The sequence below is a fragment of the Capsella rubella genome, unplaced genomic scaffold (genome assembly GCF_000375325.1).
Source record: "Capsella rubella cultivar Monte Gargano unplaced genomic scaffold, Caprub1_0 scaffold_4, whole genome shotgun sequence".
NCBI lineage: Eukaryota > Viridiplantae > Streptophyta > Magnoliopsida > Brassicales > Brassicaceae > Capsella > Capsella rubella.
The window spans coordinates 12,459,937-12,483,964 of NW_006238920.1; the positions used below are offsets into that span (position 1 = coordinate 12,459,937).

The window sequence follows — 24,028 nt, forward strand, 5'->3', positions numbered from 1 at the left end:
TTTGTGTTTATCTTAATTACCTGTTCTTGACTATAATAATTCACCCTTTTTAAAAAATGTAATATTTATTAGTAAAATTCGGATTCGACATTCAACAAGGACGCTAAAGTCTTGAATTTGATCCCTAGAAAGAGATTATACATATATCTAAGAAGTAGTATATGGTGGAGTTCTGTGATCCCCTTATGGTTGCATTGGTACGTAACATACAAACCATTTCTTCAGGACATATATGAATCCGCACTTATGTTTTACTGAACGATGTGTTAATGCGGAACGAAATCATCAAGTGTAGGATACTTATAATTTAGTTCTCTCTTTGCTGAAGGCGCGTGGATGGTACGCGCCGTCGAAGGAACATTGTCGGTTATCCCATTAGCAAAACACCAATATAACAAAGAAAAAGGTGATGATTCCTTCATTTTCTTTCATTATTTTGACTAACATAAACTTTGATTATGTCATGGACAAACACTTCAAGAGATTTAGCTTTGGAAACTTTATCCAATTGAAACTTCGAAATATTATTTTTAATTTGGATTTTTCTTCTATAGTTTTACCTTCTTTTACGATACGTAAACTTAATTATATGATTCAAATTTGATTGCGATGAATGTTTTTTACTTTTTTTTTCATTCAGATCTGGTGAGCCCCCATCTTACTTTTTTTTCTTTTCTTCTGATACTAGGAATGCACTGATTTTTTATACTAATATAAGTTAAATAAGGTGTCAAAAAGCTAACATAACTAAGCATGAAAAGTCAAAAAGATAGAGTCATCAATTTTGAAAAAATGAACAATGTGCATGCTCCTACAAAAAAAAAACAAATTATGCTAATTATAATGGAGCAAAGCCATAATTATTTCTTAATAAGTTATACCAAATTTCCTATCACTTAAAAAAATACCATTAAAAAGGATTTGCTTAATAATATATAACTTCTGCTATATGGGAGTTTACATCTAAGAAATTGTATTTTAAGAGAAAAAAGTTTGTTCATAAATATGATATTTTTGCAATGGACGTCTATAGTTATATATTCAAGAAATTTGCTTAATTTTATTTTTCTTTTTATGATTGGTAATTGATTGATCATGAGAACAAACACAATCCTACAAATATGGGTAAGCGTAATGAATAATATGCATGATTTGCGTTCATTGTTTTTGTAAATTGATAGTACCACCACACCTAAAAGGGGTCCAAAACTTGTTGCTTCATATCACAATATCCAATTTTACCAACATGCATAAATATATATATATTCACACAAATAACTCGTGAGTTTATCATTGTTTCCTATATGTACATCTAATCAAACATATATATACGTTTCTACTAAAAATATATTGACAATATATATATAGTTCGGTTGGTAAATGCAACGACTAATGCAGTTTCATTTAATTTGTGTATAATATTTTTTCTCCAATATTATACACAAATTAAATGAAAATTAATGTGGTTAATTAGCTAAACTTGTTAAGCGTTAAGTTTGAAAAAAAAGAGAGTTAAATATCATCAAACACCGATTTTCTTTTAATTAAAAATATATAAGAATATACAACACAATTTGTGTGCGTGTATATGAATCATAGAGTACGTATATGCATGTTTGGAAGCGTATGTTCCTTGAAAAAGGTTCAAAGTATATATATTCTTGTCTCAACCACCTTATTAAAATTTAAGTAACGTCTCTATCTCTTTCTATGGAGTCGTGTTACGTCTTTCTAGTTTGATCAGATCAGCTTCTACTATTTATTTCTCTTCAAGAATATATTATACTTCTCGTTTATGGAAGATGCTGGTGATCATTTACGTTGTAACGACGAGGAGCGTTTGCCGTTGGCGTTTATGGTCGGGACTTCAACATCCACGGCGGAGCTACAGCCACCACCACCGTTCTTGGTAAAGACCTATAAAGTGGTGGAGGATCCGACAACTGACGAGGTTATATCTTGGAACGAAGACGGAACTGGCTTCGTTGTGTGGCAGCCTGCGGAGTTCGCTAGAGATCTGTTACCGACACTTTTCAAGCATTGTAACTTCTCTAGCTTCGTTCGCCAGCTCAATACTTACGTACGTATGCTCACCACTGTTTCAATTAAGTAGGGAAAAATATTTGTGTTTGTTTGAGTTTACTAGTCCTAAAATATTTTCTTGGGTAATTGATCCATGAACATTTATTAACTTAGGTGAATGACTATACCTTTTTCTTTTCTCTGCTATATATAAAACACATGTCTAGATAACATGTTTTTTTTTTTACCTATATTGAAGACCATAGTATTTCTTTACTCAACATGCTATTTAGTAAAATAAATACTAACATATTTTCAAGAAATAACACTTGCATATGGGTCTGTACGTGGATTTGCTTGATAATTAATGAGTGTGGTTACAAAAACATTGTAGGGGTTTAGAAAAGTAACGACGATAAGATGGGAATTTTGTAATGAGATGTTTCAAAAGGGGAAAAGAGAGCTTATGAGCAATATCCGAAGAAGGAAGAGCCAACATTGGTCAAACAACAAGTCTCATCATCAGGTTGTACCAACAACGTCGACGGTGAAGCAAGAAGATCATCAACGGCTTGGGATTGATCATCACCATGAGGATCAACGGTCTTGCTCCACTTCCTCCTCTTGTGTATACACTGCGTTACTCGACGAGAACAAGTGCTTGAAGCATGAAAACGAGTTATTAAGCTCCGAACTCGGGGAAACCAAGAATAAATGCAAGCAGCTTATGGAGCTGGTGGAGAAATATAGAGGAGAAGACGAAGATGAAACCGATGAAAATGATGATGAAGATGATGATGGGCTTAAGTTGTTCGGAGTAAAACTTGAATGAAACAAAATCGCTAGATGAAACCAGTTTCTTCAGATTGTTTTCAAGTTTTGCATCAATATAGTACTCTTTTATGACAATGAAGATCAGGATTACATATGTCCGAAAAATCTCGGGTTCTGATTGTGTTGTATTTGATTAAGCTTCGTGTTCAAAACATGGTATCGTGTGTATAGGTAGACAGACATAAACTAAGAGCACAGTTTCTCGTATACTTTAATGCGAGTTAGTTAGGTAGCCCAAATGCCCTAACTTCTTATACACTGCCAGCCTAATTCCTACTTTAGAGAGAATCCTTATTTAGGTTAATCTATTTTTTGTTTTTGGGCTCATTGGCAGGTTCTTGGAGATAAATCTATCATGGGAAGAGAATAAATGCATTAATTTGACTATGTTGTTTGTCCGGTACTGATTTCTCCTTCTAACTATCATCTAACAATGTGTGGTACATACGATTCATCATTTGACAACCTTGGTCTGGTAATAATCTAATATATACCGGATCAATCATTACATATTCGAGTTTAAATATCAATCCAACAATGTCAATGTGTGGGGGTGGGTCGTAAGCTTCAATTTTCCGTATAAGAAAGCTACCTAAACTTTCTTACTATGTTTGAACTTAATACGTTAATAGTCATCAAAATTGGTTTGAGATCTTCCTAGCACTACCACTTATACCCTTTTAATAATGATGATCCACTTCTTTTTCAGATACTTACAATTGTGCATAATACGTACTTAAATCATTTAAGACATGCAAGATTAAAACATATCCGAGAAAATCTCGTTGTATATTGATAACGTTTCATGTTCAAAATATGAAACATCGTTTACGTATAGACAGACATTAGGCGCACAGTTTTCTCATGTATATTTACAACCATGTTCGGTAAATGAGATAATGATTTTGATTAGATATCTCTTTGGGCTGTGGCTACAGAAGCCGCATTAATGGTATCACAGTATCACTGGTTATGAGTTAGCTGCAAAATGGTTGAATATGGTCTCAAGTGTGGACTGACTTATACTGTATTCAGCTATTCCCAACTGATTCCTGCCATAGAAAGAAGCAAATTTCTTTCCTCAGACGAACAAAGGCTTATTTGTGCGGATCATGGATTGGAAGCAGTTAAAAGAAGAATGTCTTACCTGTTTGTTTCAAGGTGTCCAAAAGCATCCGCAAGTGACAGTCCTCCTTCTCCAAATGGCAACTGCAACATAACCCATAGACAAACATTGAGCACAAATTCAAGAGCAATCCTAGAGCCAATGGATTTAGTATTTTACCTGGTACTTAATACTCAGTCCATTGCAGCTTTTGAATGTTGCACCAGGAAATGAAGATTGTATGAAAGAATCCAACGCTGAAAACTTTTCTTTGGTTAGCCACCACTCCGCAAATATTTGAAGTGGAATGCCACCTGTTCAGCATCAAACAGAGAAAATATATTTTATGCTTCAAGTCGTGAAAGAAGGCAAAATCTAAAAATGTATGTGACATGTGTGCTCGTACCATCTCGAAACAGTTGTTCTGATAACTGGTCATCGAATCTCACATGTTCCTCAGGCATGGGAGGTACGAGAGTACTCACTCTCTGTTCATTACCAAGAAACTTGGCAACGCTTTGTACCATTTCTGGAGACAAACTGATTTCTGATGCTGAAGCCGTTTCAGGAGTAATAGAGTCAGCGACACCTATACAAACTTCGAGATCACCCAGTAAACTTCTAGGCTGCGGAGGAACGTTAAACAGCCACTGCTGGATCATTTGGCAAAATGTCTCCAATTCGGCATTGCTGACTTCGTTGGGTTTGACCTAATTTGTAAGACAGCCAACATCATGCACAAGCTTTAAAAAATGATCCTTCCTACCATTGAAACAAAACACCATTGTAAAAACTAAAAAGTACCTCTAACTCAAGGTGGTTTCCGTAGCGTGTCTTTAAGTGTTGTGGACTACCTATGCATCTTAGGCGGCCTCCTACCTGTAATTTGAGGAGTATGGTTCTGTAAGGTGGAAAGATTTAAAACACTAACGACCAAAGGAGTTCAAAAGGAGTTTAAAAAATACCATGATCCCGATCCTAGTGCAAAGTGCCTGAGCTTCATTCATGCTATGAGTAGTCAGAATGACAGCTGTCTTTCCACTCCTTGTCGACAAGCGGGATATCACATCCCACATGAATCTTTTGGCAACAGGATCCATACCTGAAGCATTTAAAAAAAACACTAAGTAAGAACTTGAGAAGTTAAGAACTAGTGTAAAACAGAGAGGAAGTCCTCGTTACTGATTCCAAAGTCAAACTGGTCAGGCAAGTCAACCAAAATTTTATTTGGTTATACCTGTAGATGGTTCATCGAGGATGACAATAGGAGGATCTCCAATCATTGCAATAGCAACGGATAGTTTGCGCTTGTTTCCGCCACTAAGCGTGAACGATGGCTTGTGAGAATGTTTCAACAAGTCAAACTCGACTAATTTCTCCATAACCACCTGTTTATTAGATAATACATATCAGAATTACCCAATTAGGAACTTACACTAGTTAGATATATACCTAATAGTATAGTTTTGATTTGGATATATTTTTTAAAATTATCCTAGACGGTAGAGAAAGATGAATTTGTTCCAATGTTGTGTAGGTATTTAACTTAGACAAAACTTATAATACTATTGGGGAATCACAGAACTCATCAAGGCGTGTAAGCAAGCATCAAACGTCAAATCTGAATAGATACTACTTACATTGTCAATTCGATGATCAACTACTCCTTTGATCCTTGCATATAGTTCAAGGTGCTCCTTCACAGTCAAATACTCGAATAAAGCATCGAACTGGGGGCAGTAGCCAATCTGAGTAGGAGAGACAAAAGAGTTTTAAAACATTCAATGTTCATTCTACGGACTCAGTGGGATTGGTAAAGTCAATGAATTGACATACATGCTGACGGATAGATCTGGGACTCGCTACTATGTCTTTGCCAAAGACGAAGGCAGTCCCACTAGTTGGGGTTTCTTCTCCTGTAGCACCCAAACAAAGTGTTGCAGTTGTTTATTTGCTGTCCCTAAGTAATTAAGATAACAGCTCCGCCAAATACCAAGGAATCACAACATACCAGACAACATAGACAAGGTAGTAGTCTTCCCAGCTCCATTCGTCCCTAAAAAGCCAAAACATTCTCCTGCTTGGACCGAGAAAGTCAAAGACTGTACAGCTACTTTTGGGGTCTGATGTTTGCCACCAGGATAAACCTGAAACAGTAGTACTTTAAGAAAAGAGAGAGGAGAATCTCTGTTAACGCTTGGCTAAAACGAGTAGGCTTCTATACCTTCCTAAGGTTCTGTAAGTAGAGCATGGTGTTGTCTGTCAACCCCGACATTACCCTGTCTCTTTCCTCTTGCACGTCTATGTCATCCTCCATATCAGCGGAAACGGCTCCAGTCGAATCCTTGAGAAGTGGCTCTGTAGAACAAGAACCAGCACCTTGCTTGAAAGCTTTGAAATTCTGCCACCACTCCCCAATTGAGAACGAGATCACCTTTTGGACAGGCATCAGCTCAAGCACAAGCGTCACAAGGAAGTAGAATATACTCTGTGAAATATAATTACAGTCATACTTCATGCCGCTATAATATATATTAACTATAATTTTGTGTCTATTCCATGAAAAAAATAACAACAGTAGCATATAAGTAACAACAATATTCCACCTTTTAAATTCACAAATATGAAATCATGGCACATGAATGATGGATCCATTTCCCAGGTTTTCACAGAAGTAGGGAAAAAAAAGGTTAAAGAACATGGAAGACTCTAACCTCCAAACCCAGGTAACAGATGGACGCTCCAGTGACATTCCATTCGAACACCCCATGACTAGATTTGTCTTTCATTCCCTGCCTTAGAAGAGCTAATGAAGCCAATCCATCAGAGAAACAAAATCCTGGTGATAATCTGAAGAAGTTCTGTAGAAGCATAACAAAAAAGAATCAGTTCCTAGTCTTTTCAAGGCTCACTGACATCAAGATATCAGAAAATTCCACACCTTTAGATATAAATTTGCACTAGCAGTTGCTGGAATAAGGCCCATAACAAATGAGATAACCATAAGGATAAGACCAGAGAAGAAGTGGACCATAAGAATAACATTCTGCGATTACAACGAAGGCATATATCCATCAGTGAAAAATCTAACAGTATGAAGTAACTGAGGAAAGAGAAAAAACAATTAACAATATGCGTAAGAGCACAGAGTAGCTAGAAGTTGCCTGAGCCATGCTATGCTCGGTGAAGAAAAATGTAAGACAGTACGTTGATGATGCAATTGCCAAGCCATACTCCAGGAGCATAAGGATAGTAGGAAGAAACCGACCTATCCCGATAAACTGTTCCAGACCTAAGGAAAGAAATCAATCATTTCAGTAAAGGTAATAGCAAAGTACAGTGAAATAGGAGTTCAAATGCAAATGGAAGTTAAAAACCAACTTACCAAAAGCATAAAAGAGGATCATTGCAAATGTTGACGGAAATAAGAAACTGATGAAATCCCATAGGTATGTTGATAACCAGTATGAAAGAACAGAAACCTGCAAGCCATAAATGATCATGAGGCCAATTTTACAGAATTAAAAGTAAGAGCCTGGGACTGATTCCATGCTTATATTTGGTATTCCAGAGAAAGTTTTACCCCACTAATAAGCTGTTGATGCTTTGCTTTCACCTCCCGCTCCTGAATAAAATAAATAATTATAGAGATATTCAGAACAAAATACTAGAAAAAGTAGCACTAAACAAAAACCTTATGCCAAAACTACTTGAGGTTTGACCTTACATACATACCTTAACAATGGGAACAGCAAAAGAGGCCGGGATGAATGAGAACGCAATGTTAACAATAATTGCAGCGGAAAAGGCATCCAAATCCTGCATTGAAAAGAAAATAAGATCAAAACTACTGGTATCGTGACATTTTGTTGATAAGAAGAAAACAATTTTTGAGAGGAGACAGGGAGTCAGGGACAGTAGAATCTGATAATTTGTGTCCGAAGAAAAATAAGGTAGAACCCTGTCACTTTTTGAGACAGACTTTTACATTGGTTCCCTTTTACCGACGATCAGTTTGAGGATCCCATCAACTCTAAATTAGCTCAAAATGAACATAATTTCAATAAAATAATAAAATTGATACCACAGAAAGGGAACTACTATAAAAAGAAAGACATACATGACGCTGTAGGCGCTGAGTTTTTGTTGGGGGCAAAGGATGGTTTCGGGTTTGAATTGTCATATTCTTGTTACCCGTAGCAAGTCGGAGAATCGCAGCATGCATAACATTGATGAAGATTGGACCAGCATGCTGACAAGTACTGTTGTGTAACACGGTGTATCCTAAACTCCCATCTGGATGCTGGCCATCCATTAAAATTGCCCCATACCTAAAGACACTCACAAGTAGCATTTAGCAAAGTCAGTACATAAAATAGTACACCGTAACTTCCTCAAAAAGGTCACCAACGTAGAAGTTAAATGCAAAGAAAATATCACCTAAGTAAAAGTTTTGCCTAAAACAATGTTAACTCTTTCAGAAATAACAGTGTAAGGCACGTCTCGCAGAATAACAAAAAGTATTTAAACAAGAAAATCATAAATAACGATTAAAAGCTGAAATTTATATGACCAATGCATCTTTCATATTGGCACAAATCAATTCGACAAGGGACATTCCAAACTTAAATGCATAAGTTAAATTAGGAGGACTTAAGCCCTCACTTCTAGCAAAAAAAAACAGGGGAACAGAATACTTGAAGCCAGCAATATCTGGAGCACACGGATTATTTAGCTTAACTTTCACAAAAGATAACAAAGCACGAATCTGTTATTGACCTATACATACCTTGACTGGTAGGACTGATCAAAACTAGACATCAGAAATTCACTCATTGAAAGCAGAGTGGGCCCCAACGTGGGACCTGCTGCATCAATAGCATCAGCCAATGCCTCTTTTGGATTAGGAAATTTATATGAAGTATTCCGCACAGGCTGAATCCAGCCTCCTTCGATATATTGTGCAACCTGAATGCATTGGAGAAAAGTTTTGAAAATAAACAATGCTTCGTAGTCACAAAAAAAAAAAAAAAAAAAAAAACAATGCTTGGTAAATGGACTCAACTGTGATCAAAGTCATGCAAGCATAAAATTTAACAATTAAATGTGGAACAGAACTAGTGCTTGCTCTACTACTTGTAACAAAACCTTGGGTCAATTGTTGACAGCTGCATAAGAGCAAACCCTCTACAGCCAGTAACAGTAACTCAAATAGTGAAACGAATAAGTCAGCAAGCAATGAGTTTTCTTATGCCTGTGTAGAGAGTGAAAATGAATTTTAATTTACCAGGATTAATGTTGATAGTTACTGGATAGAGTAAAACAAGATGCCACCTAATTTTATTTCAACTGCCAGAACATGCATTCAGAGATATCACAGTTCACAGAATATAAATGAAACTCAACTGACCTCTTTGGCAATTGGGTCAGACAGATCAAAAGGAATCGGACCACCACCACCGTTACCGCTCAGGAGAGGATTAAAATATGCAGTTGTCAAAGTTACGGATTTCTGATCAGGATGTGGCTTGAGCTGAAGAAAAAGTAGGCCAAAAAGCAAGAAAACGGCTGGGATGATGAATTGGAATGCCACTGTTTTTCGGTCTCTGCAAGCAGATCTTGCTCTTTTTATAAACAATGCTTTGCAATGCCTCCAAAACATTGACCTTGAGATAATGGAACAACCACAGCATTGCATGCTAATGAATCCAATGAAAGTCCAAACTGCAGCAACTATTAATCTGCAAGCTTTTGCAACTGAGGTAATTATAACTCCAGCGCCCTCATTACAACTTGCTAACAACTTAGGTTGCATAATACTTTTCTGATCAGATCCAATGCATACCAGAGGAGGGTTGGTATCAGGAGAGACAAATATATCTTCCGGCTTATCCTCGATATCCAAGTTACAGCCAGCAACTCTCAGAAACACCTCTTCAAGTGTCGTGACAGATATACCATAACTCTGAATACCATGATAATCTGAGTCTTCAATCTCACTAATCTTAGATCTGTCAACAGAATTCTTCATGCAACTTTCAATTTCTCTGAACATATTTTCAAAACAAGGCAAGGAAGCCAAAGGAAGCTTGAAAGAAATTTCGTTTCCCACCTGGACAATCATCACTTATAAAGATTAGCAAGAGATGGGCTTTAAACTTATCTAAAAGCGGAACAAATTACTCTAGGGGAAATATGTGCAGCCATAAATATACTATGATATCCATTAATTTGCAACTTAGGTCACAATTGGAAGATTATTAACCAAATGATGTTCTACTCTAGAAGCTTGGAACCTCTGAAAAGTATCACAACATGCAGCAAGGAAGAATAATTCTTTCATGAAATGTATTAGTTGTTCAGATACTCTCCATCTCCATAGAGAATGTAAGTAATATACCTCACTCACACATGTTGCTGATGGAATGTGACGATGAACTATACGTGCGGCAACAGAGACAGCTGGAGAAGTCTAAAAACATAAAGGACAATCAGTTATTGTTGTCCTAAATATAAATATTTACAACACTGACGAAAATAAAAAGAATACAAACAAACCTTTACTAGCGTAAGAGTGTAACCAACCCCATAGTGATGCTTCAGGAAAATCGAACTGCTTAGCCATAAAGACCCCAAAATAATTGGTACAAGTGTTACATGGTTAACTATAAATTCAGAAAAATCTACCCGAATAATCCATTTTTATTTTATTTTTGAACGACATGAATAATTCACATGGATCAGAAAAAAAGAAAGAATTATTTTTACTTGTGAAGCACTTTAATATGTCTAGTTAGATAGCATCAGCTTGGGTTATCTTTTTTTTTTTTTTTTTTTTAAATGATCTCATCACCAACACCAAATCAAAACACTTTCTACGAGTCATGGGCGACCATTTGACAACATCAACTCAATCATATCACTTAATAGTAACTAATTCAAATCAAGCAATCCCATGAAATGAATGCTTGGTATAATTTGTGTTATTAGTATGCTTTCCACAAATGCATCGTTGTTCTTCCTAACTTTGGATGAAATAATTTTATAAGAAAAAAAAAAAAACACGAAAGAAGGACAGAAAAAAAGCCAGAGTAGTTTGAAACACTTAACCTGCCACAACACTTAAGAGACCCGTTAGCCATGATTCCTATCCGATCTCCAAGTTCCTCAGCTTCATCCATGGAATGTGTTGTCAACAATATTATTCTACCGTTTTTAATTTTCTTAATTAACTGCCATGTAAGACGCATTGAATACGGATCCATTCCACTGGTTGGTTCATCGAGAATGATCACCTGAAAGATGAAGCATATTCAACGACAGCTAATTACAAGAAACATACGAAATAAGATGTATTTGTGTTTCCTTCTCACCTTACTGTTTCCTATCAATGCGATTCCAAGTGACAATTTCCTCTTCATGCCTCCAGAAAGCGCCCGTACAAGTGTACTAATTTTATCAGACAATCCCACCTGGATAAAATCAATACCCAAGATCAGACAGCTGTAACCTATACCCAAAATTGGCAGGGAAGACAACTACAGATTTTCATAAAATGTCCTTCTGTCCTCCAAAACTATGATCAGACTCAAACTTAGGCAGTCTGAATTTGTAATGCTTTTAGGCCATAACAGCATTAGCAACCAGAGTCTATGAAATCGAATTCATAAATCCAAGTGTGTGAATGTGGTTTGTAAGAGAGGGAAAATTCACAAAGCTTGTTATTCACTACATACTTACTTCCTCCGCCATATCAAGAACTGTGCTCTTCAAGGAATCTTCTTCAACACCTTTAAGAACCGCAAACATCTCCAAGTGTTCTCTAACCTAAAGTAGATATAAACATCCAGACATCATATTATAACATATTTGGATGGAAAAACAAAAATGTTTATATTTGAACTATAGAAGATGTTCAAACATCTTTTTTTTGTTCAAACATCTTCATATTATAACATATTTGGATTACAGAAGATGTTTGAACAAAAAAAGAGTTACAGTAAAAGAATTTTTTAAAAAAAACGTAACATCTGAGGAATGAGCTCTGTAATTTTGAAGAACATGGGAAAACCTACCAAATTTTCCCTAAATGCAAACAGAATGTCGTGTTTTCTTTCCTGGCCATTTTTACACAATTCTGAAAAATTTTCTGTTTTCTTTCTTTGATCATATAAGAAACTAAAGATAATATAACCATCATATTGGATTCGAATTGCAAGTATCAGAAGTCAGAACCTGCACTTAGAATAAGACCAGGAGACAAAGAAGGGATTCACTTACTGTCAGTTCTGGAAAGAGGATGTCATGCTGAGGGCAAACACCTAGTTCTTTCCGTATCTCATCCTACCAAAAGAGATTCATATAGTTAGAAACAAAAATGCAAGAAACAGGGGGAAAATAGTATTCAAGTGATGCTAGAAAAAAAGAATGCATCTTACTAGCAGTTAGAGCTTTATCCACGAAAATTAGAGAGTCAAGTAATAACAACAAAAAAAAATTACCATGTTTGTTATAATACTGTTCCCAAGTATCAGGGCATCTCCAGACGTTGGGGGAAGAAGGCCAACAAGCATTGATATTGTTGTGCTTTTACCAGCTCCATTATGTCCTGTAAGCAAATGAAGCAAGATATAAAGAGAATATCAAGATTAGCAATGTCTATTCTTCACTTGATTTTCTTTGTTTCTGACAATTAAGATGCATGCATGGTGTTCATGAAGTTATTGCAGAGACTAAGATTCATCAGAGACAACATTGAGAAGCCTGGGAACAGAAAATATCAAAATATAATGTGTTATAAGAAAGCTTTCTTAATATGTTAAAAAAAGAATTACCCAGCAACGAATTCATATATCAAACTGACCATTAGCTACACTGAACATGCAACACAAGAGCTCGTGAACAAAAACTATATATTTTGTTGGCCAAAATGTAATATATGGAAATTCTCAGCGATACGACACAGAAAAAAGCCACAACACTAAATCCAATCTACAATTTCTGAATTATTACGATTCTGACCTGGTACTCTAGTAAGCAAATATAAATAAGGTAAGAGGAAATGAGAATGTTTAATAAATAGGAAAGACATACCCAGAAGTGAAAGTATCTGGTTCTCGTACAATGTAAGTTGCAATGAATTAACTGCACAACAATTTCCCCTTCTTGAGGCATAGACCTTATGAAGATTTCTAACTTGTATACATCTACAGGGAAAACTTAAAAGGTGAATTTAATGTCCAGCTATGTAAAACATTAATTGGATTTTTTTGGTTGTGATATGAAAGTACCTCCCGTCAAGTTCTTGTTGCCTCATTTCCAGGCTTATTGATTCAATAACAGGATCAAAAGGCTCTCCCTGAGTAGCCTTTATATTATTATCCGGAAACATATTAGTTTTGGGATCTGGATTTTGGAAGTCTTTTTTCTTTCTCCTAAAACACTTGCTGAAGATGAAGTTCCATGGGTACCGCACACCATTTTCCCTGGGGAGGACCTGAGGAAATGAACTCTTTGATTAGGCCCAAACAATGTCAAGAACCAAAAAATTAGCTCACAAAATTGATCATCACATCACAGACATCCATTTTAAAAGGCAGGGAGTAAATATAGACAAGTAGCAAAAGAAGGTACCTTGTCCAGATAAAGACCAAGTACGCAGTAAAGAATAGAGTCGAGTAACATCATTAAGAGGCAGACAAAAAAACTTATTCCAGACGATGCCTACATGAAGATTGACCAAAAAAAGTTACAAATACAAGGAGAATCAACCTTGGCCTGTAGCTACACACATAACTACCATACCCGCCATATATTGCTCCAACGAAGTCCAACATGTGCACGCTCATAATCAGCAAAGTTGATTGACCCAAGAGCAAATGCAGTAGGCGAAAGAAAAGAAGCAACCACCTTCAATACCCTAAAAGACCGACACTCAAATTTACATTAATGTATTCTAGACCAAATGTTTGTGACAACAAGCATAATTTTTGCCTATCCCTTAAACATCTGTCACGGAAAGAAAAAAACAAAAACAAAAGAAAAAGCATAAACATACATGGAGACAGATTCATCGTTTACAGTGTAGTATGGGAAGAAGGCTCCGAGAAAGGCTAGAGTCCCAACTGCCACAGCTGTCTTTGCTCGAGTGAAAAATGTTGATATCATAAATGAGAGCATGATTGCGCTGACCCCAAATAAAAAGAAGTATGTAAAGACTAATGTCTTATCACTATACTTAAAGAGACTTCCCATCGTACAAGCTGTGATAATCCCAGAGCACAATGCGAACTGCAGAACAAAGTATAGTTAGAAAAGAAAAAAGCGTCTGCTTTTTCCAGCTGAAGTCAATAGTGTTGACAACTTGTGGTCTGATCATTGTTGTGGGAAGAGGCAAACAAAAGTTCACAAGTCAAATTTCAAGCAGAAAAACCTGCCTGGAATGCATAAGTGATAAACCACGAAAAATGAAATATCTCATCCTTCAAGCCCATCATGTAAAGTCCTTCTCTTATTTTCTGTTCCTGCAAGCTCAAAAGAAAGAGGCCTGAGTGAAGCAAATATTGATAAAAAAAACTATTTGTAGACGTAAAATACATAACAGCTGTGTTCCAATGTAAGCAAAGTATAGAAACCCAAACCAACCTTCTCAAAGACAGAGTAGCTGATAAGACGGGAGATTGGAAACAGAAATCCCAGAAGGTACCTGTTCAAGAAAATTATATATAATCATCCAAACCATACAAAGGTTCAAATACCATACACACATGTAGGGGCAAAAGAAACATAGAGCAGGTGATACATACAACAGTCCCATTAGACTTTTGACAATGGATTGAAACTCATCATCAGTATACTCGCGGGTTGGAAATGGAACCATTCTTATCACTGATGGGCTAAACAGAGTCCATGGCAGCTCAAAGCGTATTGCTGAACCAAGATTTGAATGTGATAATGACAAGTCGACGTTTTGTTGCGAAGCAAATATAATGAAAGAGTCTACCACCTGCTGAAGCTGCAAAAGGGTATAAGACCAATCAAAACTGGACGAAAACCAAAGATAAAACCAAAGATTTCAAGAAATTCAGTTCAAATCTGACGAATTGATCTAGTTTACTAAAATAGAAACTACTAGTTTACTGTGTGATAATCTAACACCTGATTTGGAATTTCTCTGGTTAACCCTATATTCCCTAAAAAAGCATGGAAGATAAAGTCTACAGACAAGAATTATTTGGCTACTGTACTGCTTAGTAGCTTTATGGGGAGAGCTACAAAGATGATAGAAGAATCATGGGCGCATAATAGACAAAATTTAAATGAAAATAAATAAATGAGCATACAGTCAAGAATCCGCTGAAGCTGTATTGCATTGTTGGTATGGTATTAATCCCCATTTCCAGATCATTGATATAAGGTCCATTTGTATCCATGATTGACTTGACATTGGGGAATCCTGCGAATGCCCATGTGTGGTTCAAGCGGATGCTATAATCAAATAAATGAGGTCCTTGTTCATGGAATACCACTGCTCCTTTTATTTTTGGATTCGAACAGTTCCTAAGCAAACATGATGAGGCTTTATTAGTTTAACTATAAAGCGAACAAAAAGCATAGACAGCTAGTTATAAGACTATGTTACTCTGTGACGATAAAATGCAGACACACTGTACATGTGAAGCCAAAATATCTCCCTTTTACCAACCTTGTTCAGGCTGTATTATCATTAAAGGTGTAGCATATTGTAACAATTAACCCAAGGAGATACTACCATTATTCAAGAAATCCTTACCAAATCACTGGCCAAACAGAGATAGAATCACCAGACATATGTAAAGAATTTTTTTGAAGGCAACAAGAAAGCAGGGATGAAATTGTCTTCCTATCAGCTCGAACAAGAACAAAACATACCTCACATCGCTGCAGACACCGTAATGCATAGAGGTGATATAAGTTTCCAGTTCTACGTCATCTTTAAAAATTTTAGTAACTAGCTGCAGAAACAGAAGAGGCAAGGTGGATTGACATATGAATAGTAAACTGAGCCAAAATGTCACTAATAACTAAACCCTCTGTAAAAGAGGAAATTAAATGCCAAAAGAAAGAGTAATATCGACGTAGAAGATTTCTATGCAGTATAAGATGAAGAAGTGATGATACCCGCAGCTGGGGGAACTTCAGAGACAAAATGTCGATCATGTTCTTTGTTTCATCAGTGTCAGGTGCAAAAGCTAAATACTCCCCCTCAGCAAGCAAAAGCTTCAAAACTTGAGGGAAACTAGGAGAGATGCCGTTGCCCACTTGGACGACCTTATCTTTCTCTAAGTTGCTGCACGAAATCAAAATCCAATTATAGTAACAAAGAGAGACTAGTGAGAATGTAAAAAAAAAGAAAACTGTAATCTTACGAGCGAGCGGGGTGAATTCTGGTGTCAACCCGAGTCCTCACGCCTATCAACAACAACATTACAACTGTCGGAAGCAAAATCTGCCCCCCCAAAAAAAAAAAAAAGAAAAATATACGCAGGTGATCAACATTAGCCAATTCGAAATCATTTCAAAAACAAAAATTTCAGAAACAGACATAAGAAATTCAATTGAGCACCACCAAAATGAGAGCAAACAAACAAGACCCAGAAGAAAGCTCAGACGACGAATAGTAAAATAAACAGTTTCTGGAAGAAGTAACAAGAGAGCGAAGAGAGAGAGAGACCTCAGCTGAAGTAACGAAGGGATGACGAGTTTTGAGGAGCCAATTCTTACGGAGCATGGCCTTCAATTGCCTCCTCCAAGTACCCATTTCGTTCGGAGTTTGCCAATTTTTTCCTTGGTAAATCAGCTGAGAACCCAGAATCCTTGAGAGAGACTCTCTAATCTAATCGAAAAGAAAGGGGAAATATCGGCTTGAAGAAGAAACCACCATACAATAACATGCTTGGGAAAGCAAACACGAAAAGAAGAAGAAGAAGAGAGAGAGGTGGCGAGGACTTGGGCTCACCTCACTGACATTTGTGCTTCCTTTCTTCTTCTTTTTCTTTTCCCAATTTTATGAACTCTTTAAAATAATACAAGTGGTCGACCCAAACCAAACAAAATTTTTACGAAACTTGGTTATATTTTACTTTGAAGACTCTTTTTCAGATTATCAACCAAAACAAACAAAAAAGAGATTATCATTACATAACAATACAAAATAATAGTGGAGAGATGAGAGATTAGATTAAATAATGTCTTAACGTGCACAGTCGTTGATGTTGATATATCCCTAAAAACAAAGGAACCTTTGCGTCAATGCCAAGTAGGGGGTAGCTTTCATGGGCTCCCCCATGGAGTGGAGCATCCTCATTCGTTTAGAGTTGCGTTGGCTTGACTCTGCTACGCCAATTACATTACCAGAATAACGACGACGTCGCTTAAAGATTGACGGCTAAATGATCTCATCATTTTCAGAGGTTTTTTTTTTCTTATTTTTTAAAAGTATTTCTGAAAGATTGCGAATAAGAAGAGCCGCCATTATTAGAATATTCTTTCAAACTTGATCGTTTTATTTTACTAATCTTCTCCACATGTTAATGTTAGTGCATTATAATTGCGCATTTGGTTGTTGATGTTTGGACTCAGTCCACTGATTTATATCAATAATTCTTTAATCACCTCTAACAAAAAAATATGACATCATATTATCCTATCAACTCCATTTTTATTTTTTTAACACCATTATTAAGCTTTTGTATCTTATTTTAAAATTCTCACTATACTGTTAACACTTCAAAATATATGTTAAAGTAAATCTGTTAGATATGAGAAGTGGGGCTAGGCTACTGGACCGGCGGCCCTTTGTGGCCCAGAATCATACTTTTAAAATAAAAATATGTTTGATTGTTTTTGTTTTTTTTTTGGTTATATTTTTTGTTATTGCAATTCTCCCGTTTAAACCAAGTACAGTCTGTACATGTGTTTCAGATGAGACCTCCGATAAAGATTGGAAACAATAATTAAAAAACCTTATTCAAGTTTCAATCCTACTTCTGCTTCGTCGTCCGTCCTTCCACCATCCATCTTCTACAATCGAATATAACTTACCTCTAATTCTCAATCAAACAGTTGGAATCTGATTGTTGTCAGCTCGATTTCTCCCCGGCGACTTTTTCCGTTCAAATTTGATTCGCCAATAGGTAAGGTAATGCTGCTGATTTTTTTTTAAAAAAAATTGCACTCATTCAAGCACAAAAACCAAACCTCGTCTATATCTCTCACTCACCAAAATACAACAGGTCCCAAATCCAGCAAAAAGTACTCGTCTTTATACAACTTTCTAAGGTTTTCGCTTTCTCTATTGGTTGTGGTAGGCTACAAGTGTTTATTATTTTACTAATCAATTTCTTTTTCCTGGATTTTTCCACTTTTCCAATTTGTTTACTCTAAAAAGCTAAGTAAATTTGTTTTTATCATCTGATTTTTTTTAGGGATAGTGGAGGACAAATCTTGAGAACTGTTTCTGGATCCCTTCTTGTGGAAACTCGTATTCCCCTTACTGTAGAAACTAATAAACTAAAGTCACTACTATCTATCATGATTCATGAATATGTGACGCTTCTCTGCGATTGAAAAAGAATGTTTTTTTCTTTCACTCTTTTCAGTATACATATTACCTTCATCTAATGTTTACTGGTCACATTGTTTGATTATGTCTCGTTGTCTCTTTTTGAACTTTCCTCATGTCTTTTCTTTGGCGTCTGTTTCTATGGCTTTAAACTATGTGCAGGTGGAGCAACAACTTTTTCACACCAGCAATTCAGCACCTTCTAACAAGTCCTGTGTTTTTTGGCTACAAATCCTATGGATACGGGTCAAAGCCTCATAGAACCATATCGAACAAAGTCGTTTAGTCGGGAGGGCAGTGTGAGCTCTTCTTTAAGCTTATCACGTAGTTTGCCTCTCCTGATTGACAATGACGTCGATAGTGAAAGTGTCTCAGAGGCTGGGGATACTGGGGATCGTTCACTTCGGAGAAGGCACAGTGCTGGTCGAAGCAGCCGTTTGTCTGCTGATGATTTTATAGAACAAGGGACCCATGATACTTCTCGTCAAGAACAAGATGTATTACATGATCTCCGAGCCTTCAACACAACTTCTGTAATCCAGCCTTTGCCTGAGAACATTACAGCATCTCCTTTACCTACCAAGTCTCTCTTGTCCCCTGAGAAAAACAATCCGGTAGGGACAACCTCTAATTTCGTATAGCTACATTAAAACTGTTAGTATTGGTTTCTTAGTTCAATGTTCTGATCTATGATAGCTCGTGGTCTGTACAGGAAAAGGAGGAAGAGCGCATGTTACCAAAGTCCTTGGAATACATATCATGCCTAGTTCATTTGGCTGTTTTTGGGATTTTGGGGGTAACTTCCAGAGGCTTTACTCTTGGGATATGCTTATTTTCCATGTTTCTTTCTGGCTCTCTGCTGTGCTTTGTTTTGGTTTTAACCATTGTAATCACCTCGTTGTCTGCAATAAATAGGCCATTACGAGATATTTGCTACAGAAGTTGTTTGGACCAACTGGTGCCCAAGTAACAAGTGATGGGAGCATCTTGTACCTTGATCTTCCCTCAAACATCGTAAAAGACGCAACACACTCATCTCAACTTAAGTTATAAACCCATCTTTCTTAAGATAAATTCTTTAGATGATATCTTACAGGTGGGATCATTCTTGATGGGTTGGTTTGGCGTCGTATTCAAAGCAGATATAGCAAGAGTTTCTGAATTTGTGGCGATAGGTTTATCGACTGGTTATTTGGGTAGCCTGACAACATTCAGCGGTTGGAACCAGAAAATGCTGGATCTTAGTGCTGATGGTCAATGGGTATATGCCGTGCTTGGCTTTCTTTTAGGTAAAAACAAAAAATTCCCTTCTCAAAAATCTCCAGTCACCTCCTAAACTGGATGAAACATACTTACTTACAGCATAAACAACTTTACAGGATTGTTTCTCACGTCATACTCCATAATTCTGGGAGTAGAAACGGCCAAAGGGTTTAAATGGCTTCTTCATAGACGAGCTTCGTCTGAGGAAAAGAAATCTTGCCTCAACGTTAACACCTTCCAAAGCCATATTGTGTCCCTGATCCTGATGCTTCTGTTGCTTGTGGCTCTATTCACTGCGAGTTCCATTCTGCTTGTGAAAGAATTCGACAAAGGAACAAGCGAGGCTCAGCTATGGTTAGGTTGCTTAGTTGCAGCCCCTGGTGTATGGCTCAGATGGTTCTTAGCCCGACTCAATGGACGTGGACTGGGAAAAGATAGACAACACTTGAGGTGGGTCCCATTTGGCACCCTCATTGCAAATGTAACTGCAGCTTGCGTTATGGCAGCATTGGCCACTTTAAAAAAATCGGTATAAACTCCAACCCTCCCTCCCTCCCTCTGTTTACACCAAACAGATCACAGAAGATAATATTCTTTGTATATATTTTGGGAAACAGGTGAACACGAGAACATGTAACACAGTTGCTTCGAGTATACAGTTTGGTCTGTTGGGATGTCTGAGCACAGTTTCGACCTTAATGGCTGAGTTCAACGCGATGAGAGAAAGTGACTACCCATGGAGAGCTTATGCATATGCATCTTTCACCATTGCAGTTTCTTTTGCGATTGGAACTGTTATATACTCAGTCCCTGTCTGGGTAGTAGGATTCAGTTAGTTGTATCAAAGCTAGATAAGTCTTGTGCAGATGATGTGAAGATACATAATTGTAATAATTGGTAGAGATGAATGATGAGTTCGGTCACAATCAAGTATTACCTTGTGCAGAAGTATTAAGAGCAAACTTTTATACTATAATGATAACTTTTTCTGTTTTACACAAAACATGATGATTCTATATTCCACACTGAAAACAAAAGAAAACACAACCACTAACAAAACCTGTACATTCCTCCTTCAGACCATTGTCACACTTCTCACAACTTTCTATCCATTAAAGAGACAAAACGAGATGCCAAGTCGACGAGTTCATCTCACTAAAGGAGAATTGGACATACATAAAGTCTAAAGGGAACGGCTCATTTCTCTTGTGGGATGTAGCTGTACGTGGAACAGCTGGTCTCTGTCTTTGTCACCTGCAGAAGAAACAGACAAAATATAATGACATATGGAAGATGTACTGTAATAAACCACTGAAGTCTGTGGTTTCCATCACAAATAGATAAATAGCTACGAACCTCTGAAGTATGAGAGGATCCAGAAGGAAGAAATGGTGTCCAGAGAATAGGGTCTGCAAGAGGATCCATTGTACTGTAGTTGGTGAGCAATGGAGCAGTTAACAGAGAGGTAAGTGGGTACATGCTTTTCTGAAGAGACAAAGCAGCAGAGGCACCGCCTAAAGCAATTTCATGACTCACAACTGGTTTCTCAATTGCCTTGCCGTGATTCTTCTCCATACTGATGATGTTATGATTTGCATTCTCATCGTTTTCATTAGTGTTCTTTTCTTGCATTTTCAGCACTTTCTCCTCTAGGCTCTTGTAGGCAGGTGACTGAGACAAGATGCTTAAAGCAGAAGAGCTTGATGGTGATGATATTTCCTTTTCTTTTCTCTGAGTGCCACGAAGGACCCCAAGGTTTGGCGCCTTGTATGGTTCTGTGGCCTGGGATGTGTGTTCCAGTATTTTAAGCTCAGTACCAGCATCTTCGACTTTTGCATCCTCTGATGCTTTTGATGAAGATTCTGGTTGACGGGTTTTGTTGACTCCCCACCACTTTATGTATCCTGTTAGATCAATCTTTCTTTCCAGACAAAAGCTACCTAGAAAGTCACCTTCTGTTCCTCGATCATCCCCTGCCCCTGTTATAAGTAATAATAATGAGTTTTACATGGTCTAATGCAAGCACACATTTGTGTCAATTACGTCAATGCTGTTAGTAACATACCGTAATGAATGTTACTGAAGTATTCAGGTCCAGGCATACGACTGGTTGATGCGTCCCATCGGCTGGTCAGGAATTGCATTTAATTGGAAAGACAGCAGAAATGCGTATCAGGTATGAATGTTAATTGTGACAAAGAAAGGTTAAAAAGAAAACCGAAAGAGAGCCACAGGCAACACAGTGAAGATAGCTTTGCCATATCCATATACCTAAGAGTAACATATAGACTTTTTATATGAAATCAACTAGCGATAGTCCACCATGAGTTAATTAATCAAACTGTGATGATCCACAATATGTCACTAAAGAATTTTCTTATAGACAATCACACAAGCATAATCACTCTTAATACCATATTCTTTTGGACGAAACAAAGAAATAGGAACTTAAACCAATTGTTGGTCCAATTTTACCTTTGAAGTCCACGATATTTTGCGATTCCCCTCGAGAAACCGCTGCTTTTTCTGCCAAAGGGATATCTAAAGAGTATCAGCAAAAAATGGTTTTTTGAAGAAAATTCTATTACTTTTAAATACATACGCACCTACGTAGAGATGCAAGGTATTCTTCCCTTGAAAGATTTTGCATTTCTTCTAAATCCCTGGTATAGTCTGTCACCTACGAGAATGAAATACATAAATGCATGTAGCTAAAAACAATGAAAATTGAGAAGGGTGACCCCGAAAACCTGTAACCATCCTTCTTCCACTTATGCATACAAATTGATCATGACAATGATTAAGGCAGTCATATGGTTGAAGACTATAAACCTCAACTTATATAGCATACTACCATAGCAATCTCACCGGAAAATTTATAAGTGTCCCAGGGCCCCAGTATTTTAAGGCAGCAAGGTCGTAAGCTCTAGCAGCAGCCTCTTCATCATCATATGCTCCTGTCAAGTAAGAGTTGGGTTCTTGAGTCAAAGATAATCAAATCTGATATGCAAAAACATAATCAACACCTATAAGGAGCTTACCTAGATAAACTGGTACGGCGGAATTTGCGTCAACCATGAAAAGATAAAGGAAACTGAAAAGATCAGTTTTGATGCTCCGAACAAGAAAAAACTCATAGCAAATGACGAAAGTAACTTTATCGGATGCGGAGAAAAAACGAAAGAGAAACCTTGTTTTCCCTTCTTGTTCTGGTTTTGGTTCCAGGTGCTCTTATCCCAAAGGTGAGCTTCATAACGACCTGTCCATCTATGTCTGTACTCAAAAAATATAACAAACAAAACGCATCAACATCTCCTATTGCTATGGGATAAAACCGCAGGTGGATGCTAAGAACACCTACTCTCATTTCTTCTGATTTAAGCTAGTAAACTTTATTACCAAACACTGTAAAAAACTGGCATTGTCTAGAAACAATTCTACTTCCGCTAGAGAATAAAGTAAGTGTTTTTCAGAACAACTAACCGATTCAAGATAACTCAGCTCTCTCTACACAAGATCTCTAACCAAAGGGCATATGCATACCCACCTAATCTAAACATTCCATACTGTGATTACAGATTACACAACTCGCAGTTCACAATCAAGCTCTCCTGAGCATCACCGACAATCCCCAATTGAAGGTAATTAGATATAGCAAAAATTTCACAGTACCTGGTGACTCCGCGGTATATAGAACTCCTTTTACCAGCGGTACACGGCGGCATTTTACTAATGCGCTCCTTAGCTGTGCAACCTCTCTCCTTCTTCGCCTTCTTAAATCCTCTATACAACAACATCTGATCACTCGCCGCCACTGTCTCCGAGCTCTCTCCTCCTCCTCCTCCTCCGCTACATCCAGCCTCTGTCTTAGGTCCGTGATCCGACGACGACACCGACGCCATGATCGAAGAACCTTCTCCCCAACCAAACCCTAGACGCACTATGGCTAAGCAAAACGGAGCTTGTTACAGTAGAAGCAGAGAGAGAGAGAGAGAGAAATGCTCAATTTCAACTTTGACTCTTCCTTTTTCACCGAATACAATGATTTTGATATTTGAGTCTTTTCTCTTCTTTTCTAATCTAAAACAACGGCAAAATAAAATTACGGACTTAAATTTACCATTACGTCCCGATTTTGTTTACCCTTTTTTAACGATGCGAAAGATAACAACTGCAACGGCTATGAACGGGGACGAGGGTGT

At 37.2% G+C, this 24,028-nt stretch overlaps 4 protein-coding genes across 9 annotated transcripts; 2 read left to right on the forward strand and 2 right to left on the reverse strand.

Annotated features, from left to right (window-relative positions):
- Nucleotides 1-1,767: 1,767 nt before the first annotated feature.
- LOC17890324 (heat stress transcription factor B-3) lies at nucleotides 1,768-3,024 on the forward strand. Its single transcript, XM_023784980.1, has 2 exons — nucleotides 1,768-2,080; nucleotides 2,417-3,024. Exons 1-2 carry the CDS (start codon nucleotides 1,796-1,798, stop codon nucleotides 2,852-2,854), a joined length of 723 nt encoding a protein of 240 aa, XP_023640748.1. The 5' UTR covers nucleotides 1,768-1,795; the 3' UTR covers nucleotides 2,855-3,024.
- A 590-nt stretch (nucleotides 3,025-3,614) lies between these two features.
- LOC17887934 (ABC transporter A family member 1) lies at nucleotides 3,615-17,009 on the reverse strand. 2 transcript variants are annotated; one of them, XM_023783562.1, is made up of 41 exons: nucleotides 16,959-17,009; nucleotides 16,674-16,835; nucleotides 16,369-16,448; nucleotides 16,121-16,289; nucleotides 15,872-15,954; nucleotides 15,304-15,520; nucleotides 14,767-14,975; nucleotides 14,606-14,666; nucleotides 14,398-14,484; nucleotides 14,019-14,251; nucleotides 13,766-13,880; nucleotides 13,595-13,684; nucleotides 13,252-13,457; nucleotides 13,055-13,167; nucleotides 12,463-12,569; nucleotides 12,242-12,304; nucleotides 11,702-11,788; nucleotides 11,335-11,433; nucleotides 11,072-11,256; nucleotides 10,520-10,574; nucleotides 10,362-10,433; nucleotides 9,372-10,073; nucleotides 8,751-8,929; nucleotides 8,082-8,292; nucleotides 7,697-7,780; nucleotides 7,545-7,586; nucleotides 7,347-7,443; nucleotides 7,126-7,253; nucleotides 6,903-7,007; nucleotides 6,676-6,822; nucleotides 6,186-6,449; nucleotides 5,973-6,108; nucleotides 5,798-5,877; nucleotides 5,602-5,709; nucleotides 5,199-5,349; nucleotides 4,927-5,063; nucleotides 4,766-4,840; nucleotides 4,368-4,671; nucleotides 4,142-4,275; nucleotides 4,004-4,065; nucleotides 3,615-3,908 (listed from the first exon to the last, which is right to left on the reverse strand). In XM_023783562.1, the coding sequence occupies exons 2-41, from the start codon at nucleotides 16,758-16,760 to the stop codon at nucleotides 3,827-3,829; spliced, it is 5,646 nt and encodes a 1,881-aa protein (XP_023639330.1). In that variant the 5' UTR covers nucleotides 16,761-16,835; nucleotides 16,959-17,009; the 3' UTR covers nucleotides 3,615-3,826. The 2 variants fall into 2 exon arrangements, with proteins under 2 accessions (XP_023639330.1, XP_006296277.1); XM_006296215.2 differs by having other exon boundaries at nucleotides 16,674-16,986.
- An 872-nt stretch (nucleotides 17,010-17,881) lies between these two features.
- LOC17889904 (fluoride export protein 1) lies at nucleotides 17,882-20,759 on the forward strand. Of its 2 annotated transcripts, none has more exons than XM_023783922.1 (7): nucleotides 17,882-18,140; nucleotides 18,726-19,177; nucleotides 19,276-19,359; nucleotides 19,479-19,577; nucleotides 19,660-19,852; nucleotides 19,943-20,355; nucleotides 20,444-20,759. In XM_023783922.1, exons 2-7 carry the CDS (start codon nucleotides 18,800-18,802, stop codon nucleotides 20,660-20,662), a joined length of 1,386 nt encoding a protein of 461 aa, XP_023639690.1. In that variant the 5' UTR covers nucleotides 17,882-18,140; nucleotides 18,726-18,799; the 3' UTR covers nucleotides 20,663-20,759. The 2 variants fall into 2 exon arrangements, with proteins under 2 accessions (XP_023639690.1, XP_006294175.1); XM_006294113.2 differs by having other exon boundaries at nucleotides 17,882-18,135.
- Nucleotides 20,760-20,777: 18 nt separating this feature from the next.
- LOC17889747 (AP2-like ethylene-responsive transcription factor At2g41710) lies at nucleotides 20,778-23,872 on the reverse strand. 4 transcript variants are annotated; one of them, XM_023783924.1, is made up of 9 exons: nucleotides 23,499-23,872; nucleotides 23,017-23,099; nucleotides 22,868-22,876; nucleotides 22,695-22,783; nucleotides 22,433-22,506; nucleotides 22,302-22,367; nucleotides 21,892-21,953; nucleotides 21,183-21,805; nucleotides 20,778-21,080 (listed from the first exon to the last, which is right to left on the reverse strand). In XM_023783924.1, exons 1-9 carry the CDS (start codon nucleotides 23,726-23,728, stop codon nucleotides 21,024-21,026), a joined length of 1,293 nt encoding a protein of 430 aa, XP_023639692.1. In that variant the 5' UTR covers nucleotides 23,729-23,872; the 3' UTR covers nucleotides 20,778-21,023. The 4 variants fall into 4 exon arrangements, with proteins under 4 accessions (XP_023639692.1, XP_023639694.1, XP_023639693.1 ...); XM_023783926.1 differs by having other exon boundaries at nucleotides 22,302-22,352; nucleotides 23,499-23,871; XM_023783925.1 differs by having other exon boundaries at nucleotides 21,183-21,799; nucleotides 23,499-23,871.
- Between the last annotated feature and the right edge of the window lie 156 nt (nucleotides 23,873-24,028).